The 24,031-nt window shown below is 43.0% G+C and overlaps 1 protein-coding gene across 1 annotated transcript; it reads right to left on the bottom strand.

Annotated features, from left to right (window-relative positions):
- Positions 1 to 908: 908 nt before the first annotated feature.
- On the bottom strand, positions 909 to 23,924 carry opn3 (opsin 3). Its single transcript, XM_048535613.1, has 4 exons — positions 23,425 to 23,924; positions 5,193 to 5,512; positions 2,824 to 3,075; positions 909 to 1,221 (listed from the first exon to the last, which is right to left on the bottom strand). Exons 1-4 carry the CDS (start codon positions 23,732 to 23,734, stop codon positions 940 to 942), a joined length of 1,164 nt encoding a protein of 387 aa, XP_048391570.1. The 5' UTR covers positions 23,735 to 23,924; the 3' UTR covers positions 909 to 939.
- Positions 23,925 to 24,031: the final 107 nt, after the last annotated feature.

The following is a 24,031-nucleotide window of genomic DNA, read 5'->3' as shown; positions in this document are numbered from 1 at the left end:
AAGTGGCTGTCACCTTTTGCAGTCAGTGGAAGAGCAATGCCTGGCCTCAAGCTGGTCACAGCCTTCAGGATGCTTACAATTTAGATTAAAATTAAAGAACCTGAAATTTTGTCATAAAAGTTATTTTCCCCTCACTAAAAAGTAGCAAATAGAAATGTTGCTTTTACAATAAAATGGAATCCAATTACACACCACTGTTAGCAGAAGTCTTGGTGTATAGAGAATTTGAACAAAAAGGCTCTTGGTGATGTACACTTATGTTTTCACACAGTATGACCTGGTCAGGTGAGAAACGTTGCAAAGCACAGAGACAGCAGACCATCTCCCATTCCACTGCTATAAACAATCAAAAGCAGAGAATGGGGAAACAGTTATGACTGCATTCCTCATGAAAATGACAGTGATGGAGCAGGTGTACATTCCATAAGTTTCTGGCTGATAACACTAGATTAGATTAGATTTCCCAGTGTGGAAACAGGACCTTCACCCCAACAAGTCCACACTGCCCTGTGGAGCATCCCACCCAGACCCATCCCCCTAGCAGTTAGAGTACTCTTAAGTAGTGAATAGGAATTGTCTCTTATTTTAAATTAAGTTTATACTCTCAAAGCAAGTTTCCCTAAAGTTGTGCACGGTAGTACCACTTGCAACAAAATGTAGTACTTTAGGGAGCCCGAGAACTTGAATACACATAACATCCCAAAATTAAAGAAAGATCAGGCCCTGTAAGTAACAAGAAAAAAGGTTAAAATCGAATGAGAAAAGGTGACACCCGATATTTAAAAGGAACATAATTTATAATTGCTTTTTCCTCAAGGAGTTACTGTGAAGTACTACAGAAATCATAGCATGATGGAGAGTGATATTTATAGGACACACTGTTTACAATAAGAAAAGTTCACCCCGCACTGTTCCACAATATTCATTTTTATTTCCGGTTTATGCTCTTTCTGACTTTAATGGTCTCACTTGTACAACACTCAGGTTTGTGGAGTTAACATCAGCAGTGCTATCGATATCCCGAGTTTCATCACTAGTTATGATAAAGATAATCGAAGATGAACTGAAAGTCACTCTCTTTTTAGGCCGCTCCACAACCTTTTCAGACAGGACAATAGGTTTTCCTGGCTTCTCACCCCGGACTCGAACAGCATGATCTTTTATTACCCACTTAATTCTCATCAGGCGAGAGCAAAGCAGTTGCATTAGGCACCATCGATACTGTAAAAAGGTCACAAAAGAACAAAACAAAAAGGCATTTTAAAACTAACACTAAATCATTATTTTCACATTGTTAATAAAACCATTCATCCAAATGGCAAGTAGGTTTAAGAAAAAAGACACTATTCCTTCTAAATTGTTTTAAAGACGACTTTACATTGCAACATAGCTAGGAGTAGGCAGTTCAGTCCCTTATTAAAATGTGATCATGGTGATCTCATCTTGGCCTCAGCTCCACTTTCCTGCCCACTTCCCATAACTAATTAAAAATTTGGCCACTTACCTCCTCCATAAACTTATTCTGTTTTGGGGTGATCGCTGCACCTGGGTTGTAAATTCCACACGTTCACAACCCTTTGAGAAAAAAGTAAATTTCTCCTCATTAAATCTCCCATTCCTTGGCTTAAAACTGAGGCCTCTCGTTCCCTTTGTGACAACTAGGGATGAGCAATTGATGTGCCCTTGCTAGAATCTAAACACGCTACATCCATTTTTGTCAATCCCTTTTAGCGTTTTATGTAACCAAATTAGATTGCTTCTCATTGTTCTAAAACTCTAGTGGGTATCAAAAAAAAACTTTGCTAGGAAATATAAGTGTAATAATAGACATCAACTGAAGAAAGAACGGATTTTAATTGTACCCCATGTTTGCATCACTTGGTGACACCTCCATCAAAGCCACCCAGCAACAGTAGCCACTAAGGTGATCAGACGATCTCTTTAGTGAAAAGAATGAGGGAGAGGAGAACATTAACTTCCCAATTTGCTTTCCCACTCCTGCACACCCGCAACCGGAAATCAATTGACTGTACTGGCTATTCTATTGGCACTTCAAAGCCATTGGGAGTCCAGCCAGCAAAAAAGTCAGGAGCTAATTTGATTTTGGCAATGTCAGAGATGTGCCCAATGCAATGTTCACATGTTGCAGAGTTGATGCCAATGTTTGGAATGTTGTAGCGCAAGTCATTTTCAGAAGGATGAGACAAATGGCTTATACAAAAATAATGCAGCCTACATCTCAAGTGGAGTGATTAAGTAGCTGGTCTTATTGATTGTGATCACCAGTAATCTATGGACAGCCAAGCAATTAGCTGTAAAAACAGAGACAGAGACAGAGAAGGCAAAGGGACACCAGTTTACTTCATATTTCTTCTTGGCCAAAGAGTTGACTAATCTATTGATTAAGGGAAGCTTAATTTGATTAAATTCTTTGAATTCTCACTTGTTGCCTGTGAAATAAAATCTTAAAATGATTCACATGGAGCTTGGTCTCAAAGTACATGGGCCTGCCTTTAAAGAAACTGGCAAAATGCACACTAGAAAGATGGGCGTTCCAATTCAAGTGTACAATATAAAAAGAAAAGTGCTATCCTTAGAACACACTTGCTACGTAACCCTGAGAGATTCCCCCATTTGCAATGTAGCACTGCTAAGGCCCATTGTTGCAATTTTTTTGCCACTCCAGCAGAAACGATTAACACAGCACAGGAATCAATAGATAGAACCTTTGTACAGGCTGTTTCACAGACCTGTCTGGAACAAAAGAATGCAAAATACTTGGTGGTGTTACTTCTTTGTTAAAAGAAAAACATTCCAACATACCTTTTTGCTCATGAAGAGATAAATGATATGATTATATGCTGTGCTTGACTTGGCAAGTAGTGAAAGAATTATGGTTACAGTGGGAGTAATTTTATCAGCATAGCCATAAACTAGCATGAAGGACAACACTGCATACGGCACCCAACAGAACAAAAATATAGTGATCATGAAGAAGCACATTCTCGCCATATTCTTCTCATATGTTAATATCTTTGCAAGTCGGACTGACTGGAGGTCCTGAATATGTTGAAGCTGTGAAGATAAACAGCATAAGCAATTATATCTTGGAATGGACTAACCCATCAAGTTCCCTCATGCTCCTAACCGCCCCCCCCCCCCCCCCCCCCCGCCCCCCACCACCACCGGCTGCTGAGCCCAATCCCACATATCAGAATTTCAAAATAAAAACATAAAAATTTGACTCATTAGACATTAGCAGAACTGGCAATAAATGCTGGCGCTTATTTAGAACTGAATCACTTGCTAGCTTATTAGAGGGTAATTACAAGCAAGTCACGTACAGGCCAACCAGGTAAATACTGTAGATTTACTGCCCTGAACGTGATCAGTAGATCAGATAGCTTTTTAAAAAGAATAATTAACTCTACTATATTATAATTTAAGAAAAAATCTTAAATCATAGGTTTAACTGAATTTAAACTCACCAGCTGCTGTGAAAAGATTAAGTGTATCCCCAGATTATTAGGCCAGACCCAGCAATTTAATCCATTAAAGCAAACAAAAAATAAAAATCACAATATCACGTCCTGTTTTCAAACCAAATAAGAAACTTGTAAAAAAGAAAATCTAAAAAAAATGTTCTTCTAACTCATAACAAATGATATAGGTTTACAGGATTCCTATCATATATTTGTCAGATTCAAAGCCAATGAAAACTGCAAATATGGTGATTAAAACAAGTGATCGAATGGGATAGGAATACTGGCTAAGTTCCTCCCCATCTTTAATCTTGGGATATGGAGACTAATTAAAGGAATACTGCCAACCCTTTGTCTCTGGCTCTTCCAAATAATCACTGATATGTTTACCTCTTTAAGAAAACACTGCATAATTTTGAACTATGTACATAATGGGTATTCAATGAATTGATTTGGTCCATAAACCCACAACTCTCGATAAACTTCAGAGTAAAGAAGAGAAATTTCAGAGGTTCAAACAGACATTAGGTTTGTTAAACTTGAAAACATTGGTATGCTACAAACAAAACATTCATTAAAATGCTTGTCCTGTTGCTGGACCACATGAGCCCTGATATTGATAGGTATGGAATGGCCAAGTGGGAAGTAAGTTTCAATAGACATCCTACAAGCTTTTGCTTCACAACATGGACTTGACCTTTCCTCCACTCCAACAACCAAGTCAGCCTGATTGTTGGACGGGCACTTGAAGCAGGCCACAGCAGAGATGCTTGTGTAAATTTGGCAGGCATCCGTGAGGGGAAGCCGTCAGATTCCAGATAAAGAAACAAGTTTAAGAAAAGGGTGTGTTAGAAGCAGCAGGCCAGGGAGGTCCTCCTGCTCTTTTCTGCACCCCAACACTACTGCAATGACACTTTGTCCTGATGTTGGCCTCAGCCCAAATGAGCTGTCAGGTTCCAAGGCCTGGGAAACTAGGCAGTCCAGAGTTATGCATATAATGCAAGGTAGGTTTGAGAACGCAGACTCAATAGAGAGACAACCTATGTCAAGGATGCAAATTGGCTAGCTGCAACTGCACCCCCCCCCCTCCCCCCCCCAGCCCGCCACAATTTATTAATGCCAGAAGTGTGCAGCTTGGGTTTAAAGATTGAGAGTTTTTAAAACGAAAACATTTTACTTGACCTCAAATTGCTGGGTTCAATATTTCCAGCAAAATTGTAACCAGGTTACGCAAAACCATCAAATGCTTCTTTTTATTTAAAAAACATTAAAGTGTCTGTGAAACGTCCAAGACTTCAGAAAATTGCCTTGAGTCTTGTTCATATAAAATGTTCAAGGCAGTTATGCAGAATGACGGGAAACGTATGGACACATTAGAGGTATACAACATGCTAAGTAATTTTTTTTAAAAGGCACAAGCAAGCATTCTAAATCCCAAAATGGCAGCTGCAAATAGTTGCATGTCTTTATCAGGAAGTATCTACTGAACAAAGCAACTTTTCCCCATGTTTTTGAATGCTCCTCTAAGATAATCTGCCTTGGGGCAAACCAACTTCAGCTTGAAGGTAATAAAATGTGAGGCTGGATGAACACAGCAGGCCAAGCAGCATCTCAGGAGCACAAAAGCTATATGCTCAGTCATTCTGCAGCATTCACTTTGACAGTTCCCTTACATATATTGAAAGATAAGAAACAACTCGTTTTACCTACCATCCTTATGCTATACAAAATATTCCCATAGCAGTAAGCTATAACACCTACAGGGACGAGCAGGCAGCCCAGGAATAAGAGGAGGACATACGATGTATCACTTGGGTTCCTGGAGTCCCAGTTCACCGAGCAGCCTAGTTTATGCAGCTCCAGAGAGTATCTGTTCCAGCCGATTAGTGGTGCTCCAGACCAGACCAGTGAGTAAAGCCAGATGTAGGTGATAGCACGCCAGGCCCAGGAAAAGTCAATTGCCTTTGCATTCACCAACCGGATGTAGCGCTCATACGATAGGACTGCAAGTGACACTATTGATGAAATTCCTGTGAAGTTAAGTGACATACATAGAGGCAGTAAGTTAATCTTGATTTATTATTGTCACAAGCACAGTGAAAAAGAAAAACTGTTTTGTGTGCAGTATAGACAGGTCATAACATACAAAAACTAGAGAGTGATTGAACAGAGCAAGCAGTACAAATTATGGCTGCAAAAAGGAGTTGCACGGAAGAGTAGGATCAACTTTAGACTTGAAATTTTGAGAGGTCTGTTCAGAAGTCTAATAACAGCAGGGAAGCAGCTGTTCTTGAATCCACCAACGTGTGTAAGCTTTTGTATCTTCTGCCTTACAGAAGAGGTTGGAAGACAAGTGGAGTGAGAGGGTACAAACGATGAGATTATCTACAAGCATGTAAAAAGGTTAAAGCTAAGAAGCAGTATTAGCTGGCATTCAGGTTTTAATATTAATGACTTCCAAATTAGGTTTTGGTCTCAAACTAAAATTTGCACATAAAACGTTTAGAAAAGAAAGGAAGCCACAGATTTTATTGGAGTTTAAAATTTCTAGAAATTGAAAGATTACTCCGTGCAATTTTTTTTCTGATGGAGATAGAATAAAAACATAGGGCCTGTAGAAGAATTGTTACCTTCATAAATTTTTGCGCGTACTATTCTGCGAAACACTCCGGCACATCTTGAAAACTTGCCAAATTTCCCTCGAGATCTGCTGGTTCCAACCTTTGAACACTACTGTGGGAACGTCACCGATACAAAGTCTATTGTAATAGCCACGGCATACCACTTTTGTGACAACTAGGGATGAGCAATTGATGTGCCCTCGCTAGAATCTAAACACCCAAAAACTTCAAAATATTGCACCGGCCACCACATCATGCCATGTGCCCTTGGGAGTTAATGTTTAAATAAGCTGACTTAGCACTATATTGTAAGGTTTGCTCAGAAGAAAACTTTTCATCTGCCTTGCTTCACCCCACAATCACCATCAATTTTAAGGCAGCAACAGCTAAACATTTACCTAGTGTTTCTGATTTTAATATCTTGTGGCACAGTGGTAGGGTTCCCATCCCTGGGCCAGGAGGCTGGGTCAATGAAGACACAGCAGTAGATGGTTAACACTTGAAAACGTTCGAGATTAAAATTAGCAAAGTTACATCAGGATTCAGGCTGAGCTTGCCAATTGCATACAAAAGGGTCTCCTCCCATCAAGCTAGAGGGTGGTAGTAGAGTTGCATTTAAAAAAAAAGACTGGAGGCCTGTGAGCAACAGTGTTACACAGGGATAAGTGATAATGGGAACTGCAAATGCTGGAGAATCCAAGATAACAAAAAGTGTGCAGCTGGATGAACACAGCAGGCCAAGCAGCATCTCAGGAGCGTTACGCAGGGACTGGTACTGGGTTCTCTATTGCTTGTTGTTTAAGTGATTTGGATGAGAATACAGGAGGCACCATTACTAAATTTGCAGATGACACTAAAATTGGTACCATTGTGGACAGTGAGGATGGTTATCTACAACTATAAAGAGTTCTTATTCAATTGGGTCAATGGGCTGGGGAATGGCAGATGGAGTTTATTTTGGATAAATGAGGTATTGCATTTTGGTTTAAAAAGAAAAAAAAAGGGCAAAAAAAATTATGCAATTAAAAAAGGTCGGGCTCTGGGTCATACTGTAGACAGAGGCCTAGGGGTTCAGGTACACAATCCTTTGAAGTTTGCATCACAGGTAGTCAGGGTGGTTAAGATAGAATTTAGCATGCTTGCCTTCATTGCTCAGACCATTAAGTATAGCAGTTGGGACATGTTCAGGTCGTCCAGGACATTGGCAAGGCCTCCCTGGTGGACTGTGCACAGTTCTGGTCACCCTTCTACAGGAAGGATATTATTAAAGTCGGAGATGCCTCAGAAGAGAGACAGTTATCAGGATGTTGCCAGGACTGGAAGGTTTGAGCTATCAGGAGTTATCATCTGGGTCTCTTCACTGCATTGGAGGAGGTTGAGGAGTAACCTCAGAGGTTTATGAAATCATGAGGTGCATAGATAAGGTGAAGAGACATCCATGGTTCTCAGGGTTGCGGGGGGGAGAAGCGGAGAGAGTAAAAAAAAGTTCAAAACCAAGGGGCATATATTTTTAAAATAAGAGGTGGAGGAGGAAGAGGAAAAAAGGCTTAAAAATGATGAACGAGGGGCAAATCTGTTTACACAGAGTGGTTTATGTGTGGAATGAACTTCCAGAGGAAGTTGTTGATGCAGGTACAGTTACAATGCTTAAATAAAAAGACAAAGACATTCAAATAAGCACATGAATAAAAGAGAAAAGTTTGGAGGGATATGGGCCAAATAAAAGGCAGGTGGCCCTAGTTTAGCTTGGAAGGCGTGGTCAGTGTGCAGTAGTTGGGTGAAGGGATTGTTTCAATGCCATATGACTAAGAACCACCTGCTCCAGTGAGTGGTGTGTAAGAAGATTTCTGGATATGTTGATTAGAAAGATAGGTTAAATTTAAAAAAAAATATAACTTCAGTCCTAGCTACATTACTGAAGGATAAATCACTGCAGAAATTGTTTCCAAATCCTGTTAAGTCAGAAATAGAAAGAAAAGGAATTAAAGAATAATTCAGTCCTAAAGGAATATTAGTCAAGTTTTCTTCTTGGTATCCATATTTCTGGAATTGATTGTAAGGATATTAAATAAAAAATAAATAATTTCTGTGAAGAAAGAACACTTGCTAAGGCAGCATCCTACCATATGGACAAAAATCAAAAAGTAGTAACATTAGAAGAATTACTACAGCTAGTGATTTTATTTATACGTTTCTACTAATTTTTAATTATAGAGGATAGTTATAGCAAAGAGTACTGAATTTTTCCTTCATTATATTTGCATTTTAATTAAAAGTATTCTTATAGTTATTCAAAAATACATTAGAACGAAAAAAGCGTGGAGAAGAATGATCAAATCATTAGCAACTTGAGGTAGTTTAACCCACTTTAAAGAGAACATTCTAGTTCTGATTTTAAAAAACAGAGGGGGGGGAAAAAAAAAAGAGCGATGGGGTAGAAATAGATTCATAACTTCTGTCTTCCCTGTTTTTCAAACTCAGGGTGAATGGCATTGACTTTTCATTAATTTTGTTCATACAACAACCCCCAAAGAGTCTCGTAATAACTTGGCCTTTCTAGGTGTTGCCTCCAGGAAGTACATCAAGTCTGTCATCATACTGCGTCATGACTTGAAAGCTTTATATACTTGAGTATTCTAGACTGAGGTTTCAAGAATATTAGATCATAGCCATTGACCCCAAATTTATTCTGTAAATAGGTACTGCAAGTTAATCCACCATTGCCATTTTTCAACTCCTCCAAAAACTCCTTGTGTTCTTGTCCCATGACAATGTCTTCTGCAATGCGCTATTTTTCCTTCGTCATTTAATCAAATCATTCTTACCCTCCACAGATCTTTTTCTTTCTATGCTCTTTGAGTATTTGAATTTGCTTCCAACACTAGAACACTTCCAACTTGATGAATGGAATGTGCTTGCACAAATCCTGTCTAACCTACTGACTGCTTTCAGAACTTTCCTGTTGATATTCAGTTTTCAGCATTTGGAAAATTTTAAGACTTTCTATAAGCCTCTACATTGAGAGGGAGTAGATATGGTGTGCGGCATAATCATACGCTTTTAACAAAAAAGGACAGACTTCAAAAACAGATCTATCGACTCAAGATGCACATGAGGCACAGTGCACCATTAAAAGCAGAACTGTACTCCAGCACTACATGCTAGTGCATGAGGTTGCAGATCTCCGGCTCAACCATTACCATCAAGCTAGGGGTTAACCCCGGTTCAATGGAGTACAGGAGGACGTGCTAGGAGCAACACCAGACATACTGAAAAACGATTGTGGCCCTGAAGCTACTAAACAGAACTACTTGCAAGCAAACAACGTGCAAGAGAGCATGAAGCACTGCACAAATCAGATCTAAGCACAGCAATTCTGCTAGTCATGAATGGTGATTGGCAATTAAAAACAATTGACTGTAGGAGGGGGCTCCACAAATATACCCATCCTCTATGGTGGAAGAGACCAGCACATCAGTGCACAAGGCGGCTACTGCTTCTTCACTCTTCAGCCAGAAGCATCAAGTGGATGATCCATCTTGGTCTCTTCCAGTGGTCCCCAGCACAAACATTAGTCTTCAACCAATTCAATTCATTTCACTGATATCAAAATATGGTTGGAAACACTGCATACTGCAAGAACTATAGTGCTAACAACATTCTGTCAGTGGTACTGAAGACTTGTGCTACAGAACAAAAAAAGGGGCCCTTTGGCTGTCCAAGCCTGCACCAACACATTTTGCCCATCATTTGGAAATGGTCTTCACTGACAGGACCTGTATCCCTCTATTCCCTCCCTAGTCATGTTTTTGTCAGTGTTCTTGAATGTTGCTTCCACCACCTCCTATAGCAACGCGTTCCAGGCGTTCACCAAACCTTTGTGGAAAACATGCCTGATGCATCTTTTAAACTTCCACCCTTGCACCTGTGCCCCCTAGTAACTGACCCCTCCATCCTGTGGAAAAAAAAAATCTCACTTTCCACTCAATCCATGCTATTCACAAGCTTATAAACTGCTATTAGGCCACTTGTCAACCTTCTGCATGCGAGTGAAAACAAACCTTTTCTTTATAGCAGAAAAGAAAACCCATACCAACAACACCCTGGTCAACCTTTTCTGTCCCATCTCCAAAGAACCCACATCCTTCTGTAGTGTGGTAACCAGAACTGCAAACAACATTCCAAGTGTAGCCCAACTAATGTTCAATAAAGCTGCAGCATAACTGGTCTATCCTTATATTCAATGAAGGCAAGCATGCCATAAGCTTCTTTTAACTCTCTTATCTACCTGCGCTGCCACCTCTGGCGATCTGTGGACCTGCACAGATCCCTCTGCATATCATTACACCAAAACAGAAGTTCTGCTATTCACTGATAAGTGATAATGGGAACTGCAGATGCTGGAGAATCCAAGATAACAAAGTGTAGAGCTGGATGAACACAGCAGGCCAAACAGCATCTCACTAGCACAAAAGCTGACGTTTTGGGCCTAGGCTCTTCATCACCTTTCTGATGAAGGGTCTAGGCCCAAAACGTCAGCTTTTGTGCTCCTGAGATGCTGCTTGGCCTGCTGTGTTCATCCAGCTCTACACTTTGTTATTCTGCTATTCACTGTATAGTTTCCACTTGTACCTGACCTTCCAAAATGCATCACTTCACATTTGTCCAGATTAAACTCCGTCTGCCATTTTTCTGCCCATGCCTCCAACTGATCGACATCCTACCGTATCCTTGGACAGTGCTCCTCACTATCTGAAATTCCAATCTTCAGCATCTGCAAACTTAGTTAGATCAGCTATGTTTTCACCCAAAAATGAAAGTGTAGATCACAAACTGAGGTCCCAGCACCAATCCCTTTGGAAAACAACTAGTCATAGCCCTCCATTCCATGACAGAGTCCCAACCGAAAACATCAACTTTTCTGCTCCCCTGACGCTACTGCATTCCTCCAGATCTACATATTAAATCGACACCAACTTTTGGCATCTGCAGTTGTTGCTATCGCCTTGTATCCATCCTGTCAGCTCCCCGATATCATGTGACTTCACCTTTTGTACCAGTCTGTCATGCAGGACCTTGTCAAAGGCTTTGCTGAAGTCATCAGCTGCTTTTCCCCCCTCAAATCATCTTAGTCACCTCCTCAAAAAACCTTGATCAATTTAGTGAAGCATGACTTCCCCCACACAAAATCATGTGGTCTATCGCCAATAGGTCCATTTGCTTCTAAATGTGTATAGATCTTGTCCGTGAAATTCTTTACCAATAAATTTCCCCTACCACTGATGAAAGACTCTCAGGCCTGTAAATGCCATCATTATCTCTGCTGCTATTCTCAAAGAGGGACAACATGCGCTATTCTCCAGTCCTCCGGGACCTCACCTGTGGCCCTTTTTGAAGTGTATACGGAAGATACAAAGATGTCAACTAATGCTCCAGCAATATGTTCTCTTGCCTCCTTCAATATTCTAAGATAGATCCCATCAGGGCATGTATACTTAATGCTTTAAAAGATGCACAACACTTCCTTCATTTTTTAAAATCAGCAACTTGTCTTAGAAACCTGATACTCCCTTCTGAGATCATTGTCCACCAACTCCTTCTCTTTGGTGAATTTTGAGAAAGTATTCATTTAGGACCTCACCTACATCTTCTGGCTTCACAGATTCCTTCCATTGTCCGAGTGGGTCAACCCTCTTGCTTATAAGTATTAAAAAGCCTTTGGATTCTCCTTAATCCTGTTTGCCAGTGACCTTTCATGACTCCTTTAGTCCTTCTAACTTCTTGTGTAAGTTCTTTCCTACTTTCCGTATACACTTCAAAAAGGGCTTCAATAGTTCTCAGATAATAAAACGTGAGGCTGGATGAACACAGCAGGCCCAGCAGCATCTCAGGAGCACAAAAGCTGACATTTCGGGCCTAGACCTTTCATCAGAGAGGGGGATGGGGTGAGGGTTCTGGAATAAATAGGGAGAGAGAGGGGGAGGCACACCGAAGATGGAGAGAAAAGAAGATAGGTGGAGAGGAGAGTATAGGTGGGGAGGTAGGGAGGGGATAGGTCAGTCCAGGGAAGACGGACTGGTCAAGGAGGTGGGATGAGGTTAGTAGGTAGGAGATGGAGGTGCGGCTTGGGGTGGGAGGAAGGGATGGGTGAGAGGAAGAACAGGTTAGGGAGGCAGAGGCAGGCTGGACTGGTTTTGGGATGCAGTGGGTGGAGGGGAAGAGCTGGGCTGGTTGTGTGGTGCAGTGGGGGGGGGGGGAGAGGGGACGAACTGGGCTGGTTTTGGGATGTGGTGGGGGAAGGGGAGATTTTGAAGCTGGTGAAGTCCACATTGATACCATTGGGCTGCAGGGTTCCCAAGTGGAATATGAGTTGCTGTTCCTGCAACCTTTGGGTGGCATCATTGTGGCACTGCAGGAGGCCCATGATGGACATGTCATCTAAAGAATGGGAGGGTGAGTGGAAATGGTTTGCGACTGGGAGGTGCAGTTGTTTATTGCGAACCGAGCGGAGGTGTTCTGCGAAGTGGTCCCCAAGCCTCCGCTTGGTTTCCCCAATGTAGAGGAAGCCACACCGGGTACAGTGGATACAGTATACCACATTGGCAGATGTGCAGGTGAACCTCTGCTTAATGTGGAATGTCATCTTGGGGCCTGGGATAGGGGTGAGGGAGGAGGGGTGGGGGCAAGTGTAGCATTTCCTGCGGTTGCAGGGGAAGGTGCCGGGTTTGGTGGGGTTGGAGGGCAGTGTGGAGCAAACAAGGGAGTCACGGAGAGAGTGGTCTCTCCAGAAAGCAGACAGGGGTGGGGATGGAAAAGTGTCTTGGGTGGTGGGGTCGGATTGTAGATGGCGGAAGCGTCGGAGGATGATGCGTTGTATCCGGAGGCTGGTGGGGTGGTGTGTGAGAACGAGGGGGATCCTCTTTAGGCGGTAGTGGTGGGGGCGGGGTGTGTGGGATGTGTTGTGGGAAATGCGGGAGACGTGGTCAAGGGCATTCACGACCACTGTGGGGGGAAAGTTGCGGTCCTTGAAGAACTTGGACATCTGGGATGTGCGCGAGTGGAATGCCTCATTGTGGGAGCAGATGCAGCAGAGGCGGAGGAATTGGGAATAGGGGATGGAATTTTTGCAGGAGGGTGGGTGGGAGGAGGTGTATTCTAGGTAGCTGTGGGAGTCGGTGGGCTTGAAATGGACATCAGTTACAAGCTGGTTGCCTGAGAGATCCAGGAAGGTGAGGGATGTGCTGGAGATGGCCCAGGTGAACTGAAGGTTGGGGTGGAAGGTGTTGATGAAGTGGATGAACTGTTCGAGCTCCTCTGGGGAGGAAGATGTGGCGCCGCCGATACAGTCATCAATGTGACGGAGGAAGAGGTAGGGTTTGGGGCCTTTGTAGGTGCGGAAGAGGGACTGTTCCACGTAACCTACAAAGAGGCAGGAATAGCTGGGGCCCATGGCCACCCCCTTAGTCTGTAGGAAGTGGGAGGAATCGAAAGAGAAAAGTTGTTGTGGGGGGGGGGGGGGGACGACGAGTTCTGCTAGGCGGATGAGCGTGTCGTCTTCCCTGGACTGACCTATTCCCTCCCTACCTATTCTCTCCTCTCCACCTATCTTCTTTTTTCGCCATCTTCAGTCCGCCTCCCCCTCTCCCTATTTATTCCAGGACCCTCACCCCATCCCCCTCTCCGATGAAGGGTCTAGGCCCGAAACGTCATCTTTTGTGCTCCCAAGATGCTGCTGGGCCTGCTGTGTTCACCCAGCCTCACATTATCTTGGATTCTCCAGCATCTGCAGTTCCCATTATCACTTCAATAGTTCTCATCCTCCTTGACCTTAATGTGTGCTTCCTTTAACCTTTTTGACCAAGATCATAACATCCTTGTCATCCAAGGTTCACAACTTTCATACCTATCCCTCATTCTTGCCTGAACTTACCACTCCTCAAGCCAAATTCTTCCAGTCCAGTTACAACACAAGCATCTACCCATCAATGTGAAAAGTTGCCTAGATATGTCATGCTCATTGTGTCCAGGACAAGTCCAACCCAGCCATCCATACAACCAATTGCTATCAGTCTACTCACAATCATTCGTAAAACAGAAGGGGTCATTAACAGCATTATCAATCAGCTTGGCGATAACTTGCTCAGGTGACACCCAGTTTGGGTTCTGTCAAGGTCACTCAGCTCCTAACCTGATTATAGTCTTGGTTCAAACATGGATATAAGAGAGCTGAATCGCAGGTGAGACAAAGAGAGACAGTACAGCCCTTGGCTTCATGGCTGCATTTGACTGAGTATAGGAAAACTGATTTCGATGAAAATCAATGTGCAAACACTCTAGGCCATACTCAGCAGAAATAAAAATAGTTGTGGTTGTTGGAAATCAATCGCCTCAGCTCTGGAACAGCTCTACAGGTGGTGTTCCTCAGGGTAGTGTCCTAGGCCCAAACATCTCCAGCTGCTTCAAATGAACTTCCTTCCATCATAAAGTCAAAAGTGGGGATGTTTGATGATTGCATAATGTGCAGCGCTACTCATAACTCCTCAGACTGAAGCAGTCCATGTTCAAATCAAACAAGATCTGGACAATATCCAGACTTTAGCTGATAAATGGCAAATACAATTCACACCACACAAACGCCAGGCAATGACCATCTCCAATCAGAGACAGACACAATCCAACCACCACCCCATGAAATTCAATGGATGTTACCATCACTGGATTCAAGACAGGAGGTGAGTTACTCACCACATGACTCCCCGAAGTCTGTGCAACATCTACAAGGCACAAGTCAGAAGTGTGATGGAATACTCCCCACCTGCTTGGATGAACAAAGCTCTAACACAACCTTTAGACCACCCTGGACAATAGTAGCCTGCTTGTTTGGCACCACTTCCACAAGCATCCATTCCTCCCCCACTCACACTCAGTAGCAGTGTGTACCATCACAAGATACATTGCAGAAATTCAAAGATCCTCAGAGAGCACCTTCCAAACCCATTACAATTTCCATTTAGAAAGGAAAGGGGCAGCAGACATACGGGACCACCACCATCTGTAAGTTCAAGGCAGTCACCATCCTGACTTGGAAATAGAGCGTCATAACTTCAGCGTCACTGGGTGAAAATCCTGGAATTCCCAAGGGCATTGTGGGTTAAAGTACAGCACATGGACTGCAACAGTTCAAGAAGGCAGCTCACCACCACCTTCTCAAGGGCAACTCTGGACAAGCAATAAAATGCTTGGCACAGCCAGCAAAGCCCACAATCCATGACAGAATGCAAAATGCTAATCTCTCTTAACTTTGCACTACTGGAACAGGTTTATAGTTGCTTTTACAACTGGATCAAATGTATATTGTGCTCATTACAATTTTCACAGTGCTGATGTTAAAAATATTCTGTTTATGGAGAACATTTCAGTAAAATTTAAATTTCATCCCCTCAACTTTAAATAGCACAACAGCTCCCCCTAGCATTTCAGTTAAGTGGAAATCAGGAGCTGACAAGCTGAAGAAACATTTAAATATTTTTTGAAAAATACTTCAATTAAAACAAGATTACAGAATGACATTAATTTACTGTAGGACTCAATGCCTCCCCACCTACCTCAAAAGATTATGACCCAACATCCATTCATTCAATCCCACCATGGAGCAATTTTGCACAGGAGTAGCTTTCCCCAGGGACATTTAGGCTAATGCTAACATAGTGGAGCAGCTGCAGTCAAAATTAAGATGGCCTGGACTCTGTCAGCAGTGGGGGTAGCAGAAACACTTAGAACTGCATTCTTGCCCTTTTGTAGGTTACAACAGGAACTTGCACTCCATGTTATAAATCGATCCCATTTGCAAGTGTTGAACCCTCTTGGTGAAGCTTGATTCCAGCAAATTAATGCTTCCTCTGACATCATCAGCTGAAGACATGATCCTTGCCCTCAGCTTAACAAAAACTGTGTGGGTAATGCATTAATCATTTAAAGAATGTCTTTGTCACTGCATTTTTAATTCTAGGTACCCCAGCCGTGCCCACCCACAACCTCCTGCTCCACTCACCCTCTCCAATAGCTCTGCACTGGAGCTCATTTCCCACAACAACTTCACTGCCCTCTGCTGCCCACTCCATATACTCTCCTGCAACCAAGGATGACAAATGCAGGTGATTTAAAACACTTCCTAACCTTTTTTAAAAAAAAGAGGGTGCACTGCTGAACAGGCTTTTTCACTTGTAAGGAGTAGTCAAAGAAGGGGAAAGAAAAAATAAAACCAATTAATGGCACAAGAGTAAAGCAATCAATTCAAGGTCGCAGCAGCAGTGCAGTAAACAGCAGTTTCCAGACTTTAGGACAAGTTGGCTCACTTATGGCCTTTGATAATGGCAAACATCTCAGCACTTAGACAATAAGACATAGGAGTGGAAGTAAGGCCATTCGGCCCACCGAGTCCACTTGTTGCTTTTGGGATGGCAAGATTGAGGCCAATGTCCAGAGAGAATCAGGTAGTACAGCAGAGAGAAGAAGAGGTAGATCCACTAGATAGAAGCTGCCCTAAAATCTGTATCGACCATCAGTTCCACAAAAACTTCAAAGGAAGTTCAGATTTGACGGCTACATCTCAAATGATAAATCAAGCATCTGTCCCAACTTCGAAGACTTTCAGGTTTGCTCCACTGTCAATAATTTCAACCGTCATAGACAGAACCAAAATTGTCATCATTGAGGTCAGCATAGTGATGTTCTAGAACATCAAGGAGGGAGGTGACAGATGCCTTCTTTGGGAGCAGTTGCATCCATCCATTTTGACATCACGACAGAAGAGTTGCAAAACCAGGATCTGTACAACATTACTGCATGGTACAGATCAGCACAACATGTAGCACCAAAGGTACTATTTGGCAGCCTGATGCACATGAATAGAAGTACAATGCCAGAATAAGGTTTTGCCAAAATTCGATCAGATCAATGTTTGGTCCTTCAAAAGAAGGATCTGTGGAGCATCTTAAATAATTGACCAAGAACAGTAGCTGCACTTCATCCTTCCTCACATTCTACTACACACCTGACCACATGACAGCTAGACTGTACGATACCTGGTGAAAATGCTCTGTCCCATGAGCTTCTCGCCAGGAGTTCTGAACAATGCAAATTCTAAAATTACTGAGTTGTTTAATTCCTGGCTTTCTGTAAATTCATTACTAATGACAACACATTTCAATTTGTTGCACATTGGGTTGGAACACTGCATATCAGAAGAAGGCTAAAGGGAATAAAATGCATGATGAATTATTTCAGCTATTGATCAATGTGCAGTTCCCCAACACCACTACCACCCCCATTCTCCACTTCCACAAGGATACTTATGTCAATTTCTCTCAGCTGCAGGTGTAGGTTGCAAAACGGACCAATGGTATTATGGACTCTGGTGGGCAAATTCAAAGCTGCTGATGAAGCTTTTGTGACAAGTGAAGTTCTACAGGTATTAGTGATTGGAGAAAGTTTCAAGGTAGAGTGCATGAGCAAATGAGAAATTTTTAAAATCAGATTGTTCAAAGAGGCACAAGTAGACTGCTAACTTTTACAAACAAACAGTGGATAAAAAGAGGAGAACATTGCAAAGGTATGAGGTATGGAATTCTGATGAAGATAATGTATGCAGGGTGGATGCCAACTAAGAGCAGTAGTAAAAAAAACCCAAGACTGGGATTAAAATAAAATCTTGTTTTGACAGTGACAGTGTTAGTGGGTCAGTGTTACACAGCTGGGAAACAGTAGTTCTTATCAGAACTGAAACTGGAAAGGAAAATGTTTGTTCAATTGAGAAGTACTTCAAAGCTTTTTTGAAGTTGCACCCAAGCGTGTTGATAGAGAGTTAAAGGCCAGAGAATCATGTTTCCAGTTTAGCTGGCGTACAGCCAGAAGAAAATTCCTGCTCATCCCAAATTTTAATGCTGGTTAGACAATTGCAAATCACAGTGACAACATTAGAAGTAACGTAACAAGAGGGATATTGATTTAACAGTTGTTTCTGACAAAATTATTTTAAACCTCAATTTCATGTTTAGATAATTGTGTATCAATACAGAGAAGTTAGCATAAATTAAAATATGTAAAAGGAGAATACAAGTTAGTCAACCCAAAAATTCCACTGTTTTACCTAGTGTCCAGGGTATTGCATCTATGCACGTATATGGACTTCATTAAATCTCCTCTGTGCCCTCCAATCCCTTCACTTCTTTCCTAAATGTCTGCTGATCAGAATGGAACACCAAATTCTAACATTTATAGCCAGAAATATTTAATAGCATGATTTCCCCATTTTGCAAACTTTGTCCGCATCCAGCCATTTTCAAATATCTATTCAGATACACCCAAAATACCTCTGTCATGCGCACTCTTTAGAATTGTTCTAATGTTGTTTTCCTTTCGTTGCTTTAAAAAGTACAATCACTTCACACACATCATAATAAGTTTCACCTGTCAATTTGCTGCTGATTCTGTTGCAATTAATCAGTATCATGCTCACCGTCTGCCAACTTTGGTGTCGAGAAGGAATATCACTGTTTACTTCTCAGTCTGAAAGACTGTAACCAGTTACTATAATAACTTGTGTTCTTAACCCAAACCGATGATATCAAACCTCCCATCCATAAGCCGCAATTTGTTACTTAACCTCTTATGCAACTTTTGTTAAAAAACACTTTCTTCAAATCCGCATAGATAGAGTATATTTCTTTCCCAAAAAAAAAAACACTCGATTAACTTAGTCGAACACAAATTACCTTCTATAGATCCATGCTGGCTCACCTTAAACTGAGTCATGATAATGTTTCCTCAATTTATGGCTTCTAAAAATCCTACCTGCATGTAATCAACTCACTAGTATTACACAAGGAACTTGCATGAGCAAAGGCATCATATTTGCCACTCTCCAACCTCTGGCTTCTCTGCCATATCCAAGGAAGATGGGAGTAATATAGTAAACCCTTCTACAGAACTCTAGGTAACTTGGATTACAAGCCATCTGGACCAGCCATCTCCGCCCACAGGCATGCAAACATTTGAAGTATATCCTACCTAGCAATTTTCACCCCACCTGTAACATTCAAATATTCAACATTATTTTTAAAACATTTTTCCCTTTAGTAAAGATCAATGCCAAGTCATTAAATATTCTAGCCTTATTACACCTCTAATCATGTAATTACCCTCTGTCTATAAAAGATGCCACTACACCTTACCTTGGATGTTTGGTTTTCTTTTATGTTAATTGCCATTCTATAAAACCCTGGTTAGACCACACTTGGAATATTGTGTTCAGTTCTGGTCATCTCATTATAGGAAATATGTAGAAGCTTTAGATAGGGTGTAGAGGAGATTTACCAGGATACTGCTTGGACTGAAGGGCACATCTTACGAGGAAAGGTTGAAGGAGCTCGGGCCTTTTTTCATTGGAGTGAAGGAGGATGAGAGGTGACTTGATACAGGTTTACAAGATGATGAGAGGCTAGTGAGTTGAGAAGATTTGTAGCTCAGGTTGAGGTTCTGGATGTAAGTTTGTTCGCCGAGCTGGAAGGTTCGTTGTCACACATTTCGTCACCATTCTAGATAACAGTGAGCTCATTGATGATGTTACCTAGAATGGTGACGAAATGTCTGAAAACGAACCTTCCAGCTCAGCGAGCAAACTTACATCCAGATGATGAGGCATAGATAGAGTGGATAGTCAGAGACCATTTCCCCCCCCCCCCGCCCCGGGTGGAATTGACTATTGCAAGGGAACATAATTTTAAGGTGACTGGAGGACAGCATGGAGAGATGTCAGAGGTAGATTCTTCAGAATGCTGGGTGTGTCTGGCAGCGGTAGTGGCAGTGGAGTCAGATACTCTAGAGACTTTTAAGCAACTTTTGGATAGGTACATGGAAGATAGTAAAATGTAGGGTATGCAGGGCAGATTGATCTTAATAGGATAATAGGTCAGCACAACAGCCCAAAGGGCCTGTGCTGTACTGTTCTATGTTTTAATTCATAAATTTCCCTTTGCTCATCTGGTCAAATGCAATATGTTTAGACAAGCTCAAGATATTTTCAGCAACACAGAAATCAGTTGCTTCTGACCATTGATCGGTAAAAGGAATAGCTAAATACCTCTTTTCGGTTTGCAACAGCCTACATGATCGGCAATAACTGCTAATATTAGTGGAATTCAAAGTTTCATCTCACCCAAAAACAATGACCGACCGTATTGCCTATCAATGCCTAGATGGCCTGAATACAACCCAATCCTTAAAAAAAAAAACAGTATGGGATGTGATAATGGGAACTGCAGATGCTGGAGAATCCAAGATAATAAAATGTGAGGCTGGATGAACACAGCAGGCCAAGCAGCATCTCAGGAGCACAAAAGCTGACGTTTCGGGCCTAGACCCTTCATCAGAGAGGGGGTTGGGGTGAGGGTTCTGGAATAAATAGGGAGAGAGGGGGAGGCACACCGAAGATGGAGAGAAACGAAGATAGGTGGGGAGGTAGGGAGGGGATAGGTCAGTCCAGGGAAGACGGACAGGTCAAGGAGGTGGGATGAGGTTAGTAGGTAGGAGATGGAGGTGCGGCTTGGGGTGGGAGGAAGGGATGGGTGAGAGGAAGAACAGGTTAGGGAGGCAGAGACAGGTTGGACTGGTTTTGGGATGAAGTGGGTGGAGGGGAAGAGCTGGGCTGGTTGTGTGGTGCAGTGGGGGGAGGGGATGAACTGGGCTGGTTTTGGGATGCGGTGGGTGGGAAAAAGAAAGAGGGGAGATTTTGAAGCTGGTGAAGTCCACATTGATACCATTGGGCTGCAGGGTTCCCAAGCGGAATAGGAGTTGCTGTTCCTGCAACCTTCGGGTGGCAGGAACAGCCTTGACCTGTCCGTCTTCCCTGGGACTGACCTATCCCCTCCCTACCTATACTCTCCTTTCCACCTATCTTCTTTACTCTCCATCTTCGGTCTGCCTCCCCCTCTCTCCCTATTTATTCCAGAACCCTCACCCCATTCCCCTCTCTGATGAAGGGTCTAGGCCCAAAGTGTCATCTTTTGTGCTCCTGAGATGATGCTGGGCCTGCTGTGTTCAGCCAGCCTCACATTTTATTAACACAGTATGAGATGATGCTTTGAGAGAGACAGATAAGGCAAGGGAGGACATGTTGCGTGGTGGAATCCTAGGAAATACCAAGGAACCTTAACGTGCTGTTTATGTCCTTAAATCCTTGAGAACGGTAGGGCAAGAAGAGATGGTTATTAATGCAGCATGTGGGATTGAGCTGTACATAATGTTAATTACTCCACAGCTGCAGTACTGTGTTCCACACTATTGGAATGATGTGATTGCACTTCACGAGGATCTTGCCTGGGTTGGGGCTGCAATGTTGTTTTTAATTCACTTGTGGGATGTTGGCATCACTGACTGGGTGAGTATTTATTGCCCATCACCAGTTGGCCTTGAGCAGGTGGTGAGAAGCTGCCTTCTTGAGCCATATGCTGTAGTTTGACCCACAATGCCCTTGAAGGGGAACTCCAAGATTTTTAATCCAGCAATACCAAAGGAGCAACATCATAATTTCCAAGTCAGGATGGCGAGTGCCTTGAAAAGGGAACTTGCAAGTGGTGGTGCCCCCATGTATCTGCTGCCCTTGTCCTTCAAAATGGTGGTGATCATGGGTTTGGAAGGTGCCTTCTGAGGATCTTTGAATTTCTGCGGAGCAGCTTGTAGATGGTACACACTGCTGCTGACTGTCAGTGGTACAGGAAGTGAATGTTGTGCCAAAGAAGCAGGCTGCTTCGTCCTAGCTGGTGTCAAACTCCTTGAGAGTTCAGCTCGGAGGCACCAGATTCATTAGGCTCACTTTCCCTCGGAAAAAGGTGAAAGTAGGTGGGTGTGGAAGAGCAAAGGCATTGACTGATGTTACAACCTCCTGGGAGCATAGATAGGTAGAGTGTTCCCATAGTAGCGGTGTCAACAGCCAACCAGCACACAGTCTGACCGAACAAGCAGCTTATAGGATGGATTTGAGGGGTAGAAGAAGAGGGTTGTGGGTAGGTCTAGAACTCCTTGCCTAAAAACATTGGTAGAAGCAGAAATGCTCAAAACATTTGAGAAGTATTAGAAGAGCACATCAAAAGCGCCAAGGTATAGTAGACTATGGATCAAGTTGCCTAAAGCAAAAGTGGAATTAGAACAGATGCATGCTTGATGAGCGTGCGGGCAAGGTGGCCCAAAGCGCCTTTCTGTGCTGCACAACTGGCTCAGTGACACATGGTCGCTTATGAACAATGTGTAAATGCATGCAATTGACGCCTGAGCACAAGCTTGCTCGGCTGGGCGAATGCAAGTGCACGCTTCTCTCACTTGGAGTCAATTAAATATGTTAGAGCTCTTCGAAAACGGATGAATTGCCGACTCGCTCCCATTCCACGCAGTGTAATCACCTGATGAGACCATTGTTTCTTCGGAGAGGGCTGGAGGAGGCAGGCAAACAGCAGATACTTGGAGTGTTGACTTAATAACGTGGACAGATACGCTGACTGTAAATCGGTAAAAAAGTCTTAAAACCCACAGACGGTTCGGTTTTTTCAGAACGTTGTATTTTCTAGCGGCTTCATATGGGCACGAGTGGGTAAAAAAACAAATCTAAGGTCAGGAACATGACTTTTTTTCAGCTGTAAGAATCCCACTCCCACCAATAAATCTTAAAGATTTCTGTATCTTCTAAATGATTGAATAGGAAGTCTTAAAAAAATGCAAAGGCATCCTTGAATCTGTAAAATAGTCATCTCTTACCGACACTCACTCCTATATTTTAGGATTTTCACTTAATACAGTGAACATACTCAGTGTGAGGTTCATAATCAGAAAAAAAACCTTACAGCTATCACGGAGGCAACAGGCCGAACGGCCGCTTTTTGCGCCCGCATTAAATGTTTGGAAATTCGACAGGACGTCAGAAGTGATGACGACTAGACTGAAACAGTGCACTTTTACAATCAATCCCAGTTCTGGCCCATCCCGTAGCCTCAGCCATTGAGGAAAGAGCCGTGAAAAAACCCAAGGGCACCGGGAGCTATGAGGAAGCGATAGCGTGAAACCTTCACTCGGTTCCTCTCCCCAGGGATGGTGCCTGACTTGGAGGCAGTTTCCAGCATTCTGCTGGATTTTTATTTCACGATCTGCTGGTGAACCTTGCGCAGCGACCTTGCCACCCTCCCCCCTCCTCACCATAAAGCGAACAAGTGTTGCCCGTTTGTGAAAATAACGGGGGTTGGGGCGTAGTTCAAGTCTTTCTGCCTGGTACTCACCAAATAGGCTCTTACTGAAACCGTCCCAGACACAGGCGGTGGAGTCCCAAACCCATCGCCCTCTCACGCAGGAGACAAAGGTAAAGACGACTCCGAAGACGGACAGGAGTAAGTCGCTGATGCTGATATTCACCAGAAGCAGGTTAGTGGGAGTCTTGAGCCTCTTGAATTTGCAGTAGAGCAGCAACATCAAGAAATTGTTGCAGACCCCCACCACGCCGATCGTGCCTACGCCGGCTGCCAGAACTTTGTAGGCAGTGGGGCTAAAGAGGATTTCCTCCCGGGCTCCGGTACTATTTGCTGGGTTCATCGTTGCCTGCCACCCGACTCCGTCATGCTGTACATAAGCCCCCCGGACATCAACTCCCACGAAGGATTCTGGAAATGGCTCGGAGCTAGCGCAACTACTAATCTGCCCGCGGCTTTGTACCGTCCGATTGCAGGCGGCGGCGAACCGAGCGCCGCTTAATTAGGAGCAATTCTGGTAGATTGAGTGCCTCCCTGTCATTCCTTGTTTAAAACAAAAGCGTCATGTACTTTCACGTCACTGATGGGGTGGGAGTGCAGATGTCTCCATCTGCAATTTGTCCGGGACCGCCAGTGGAAG

The sequence above is a fragment of the Stegostoma tigrinum genome, chromosome 9 (genome assembly GCF_030684315.1).
Source record: "Stegostoma tigrinum isolate sSteTig4 chromosome 9, sSteTig4.hap1, whole genome shotgun sequence".
In the NCBI taxonomy this organism is placed as follows: domain Eukaryota; kingdom Metazoa; phylum Chordata; class Chondrichthyes; order Orectolobiformes; family Stegostomatidae; genus Stegostoma; species Stegostoma tigrinum.
This window is presented reverse-complemented; position numbering and strand designations above follow the sequence as displayed.

Excerpts from the sequence above, each read along its gene's own strand:
- opn3 (XM_048535613.1), bottom strand. The coding sequence starts at position 23,734 with ATGAACCCAGCAAATAGTACCGGAGCCCGGGAGGAAATCCTCTTTAGC. Across the intron at positions 3,076-5,192 it reads TTTTGTATAGCATAAGGATG|CTTCAACATATTCAGGACCT; the intron begins GTAGGTAAAACG and ends TTATCTTCACAG. Across the intron at positions 1,222-2,823 it reads ATCTCTTCATGAGCAAAAAG|TATCGATGGTGCCTAATGCA; the intron begins GTATGTTGGAAT and ends ACCTTTTTACAG.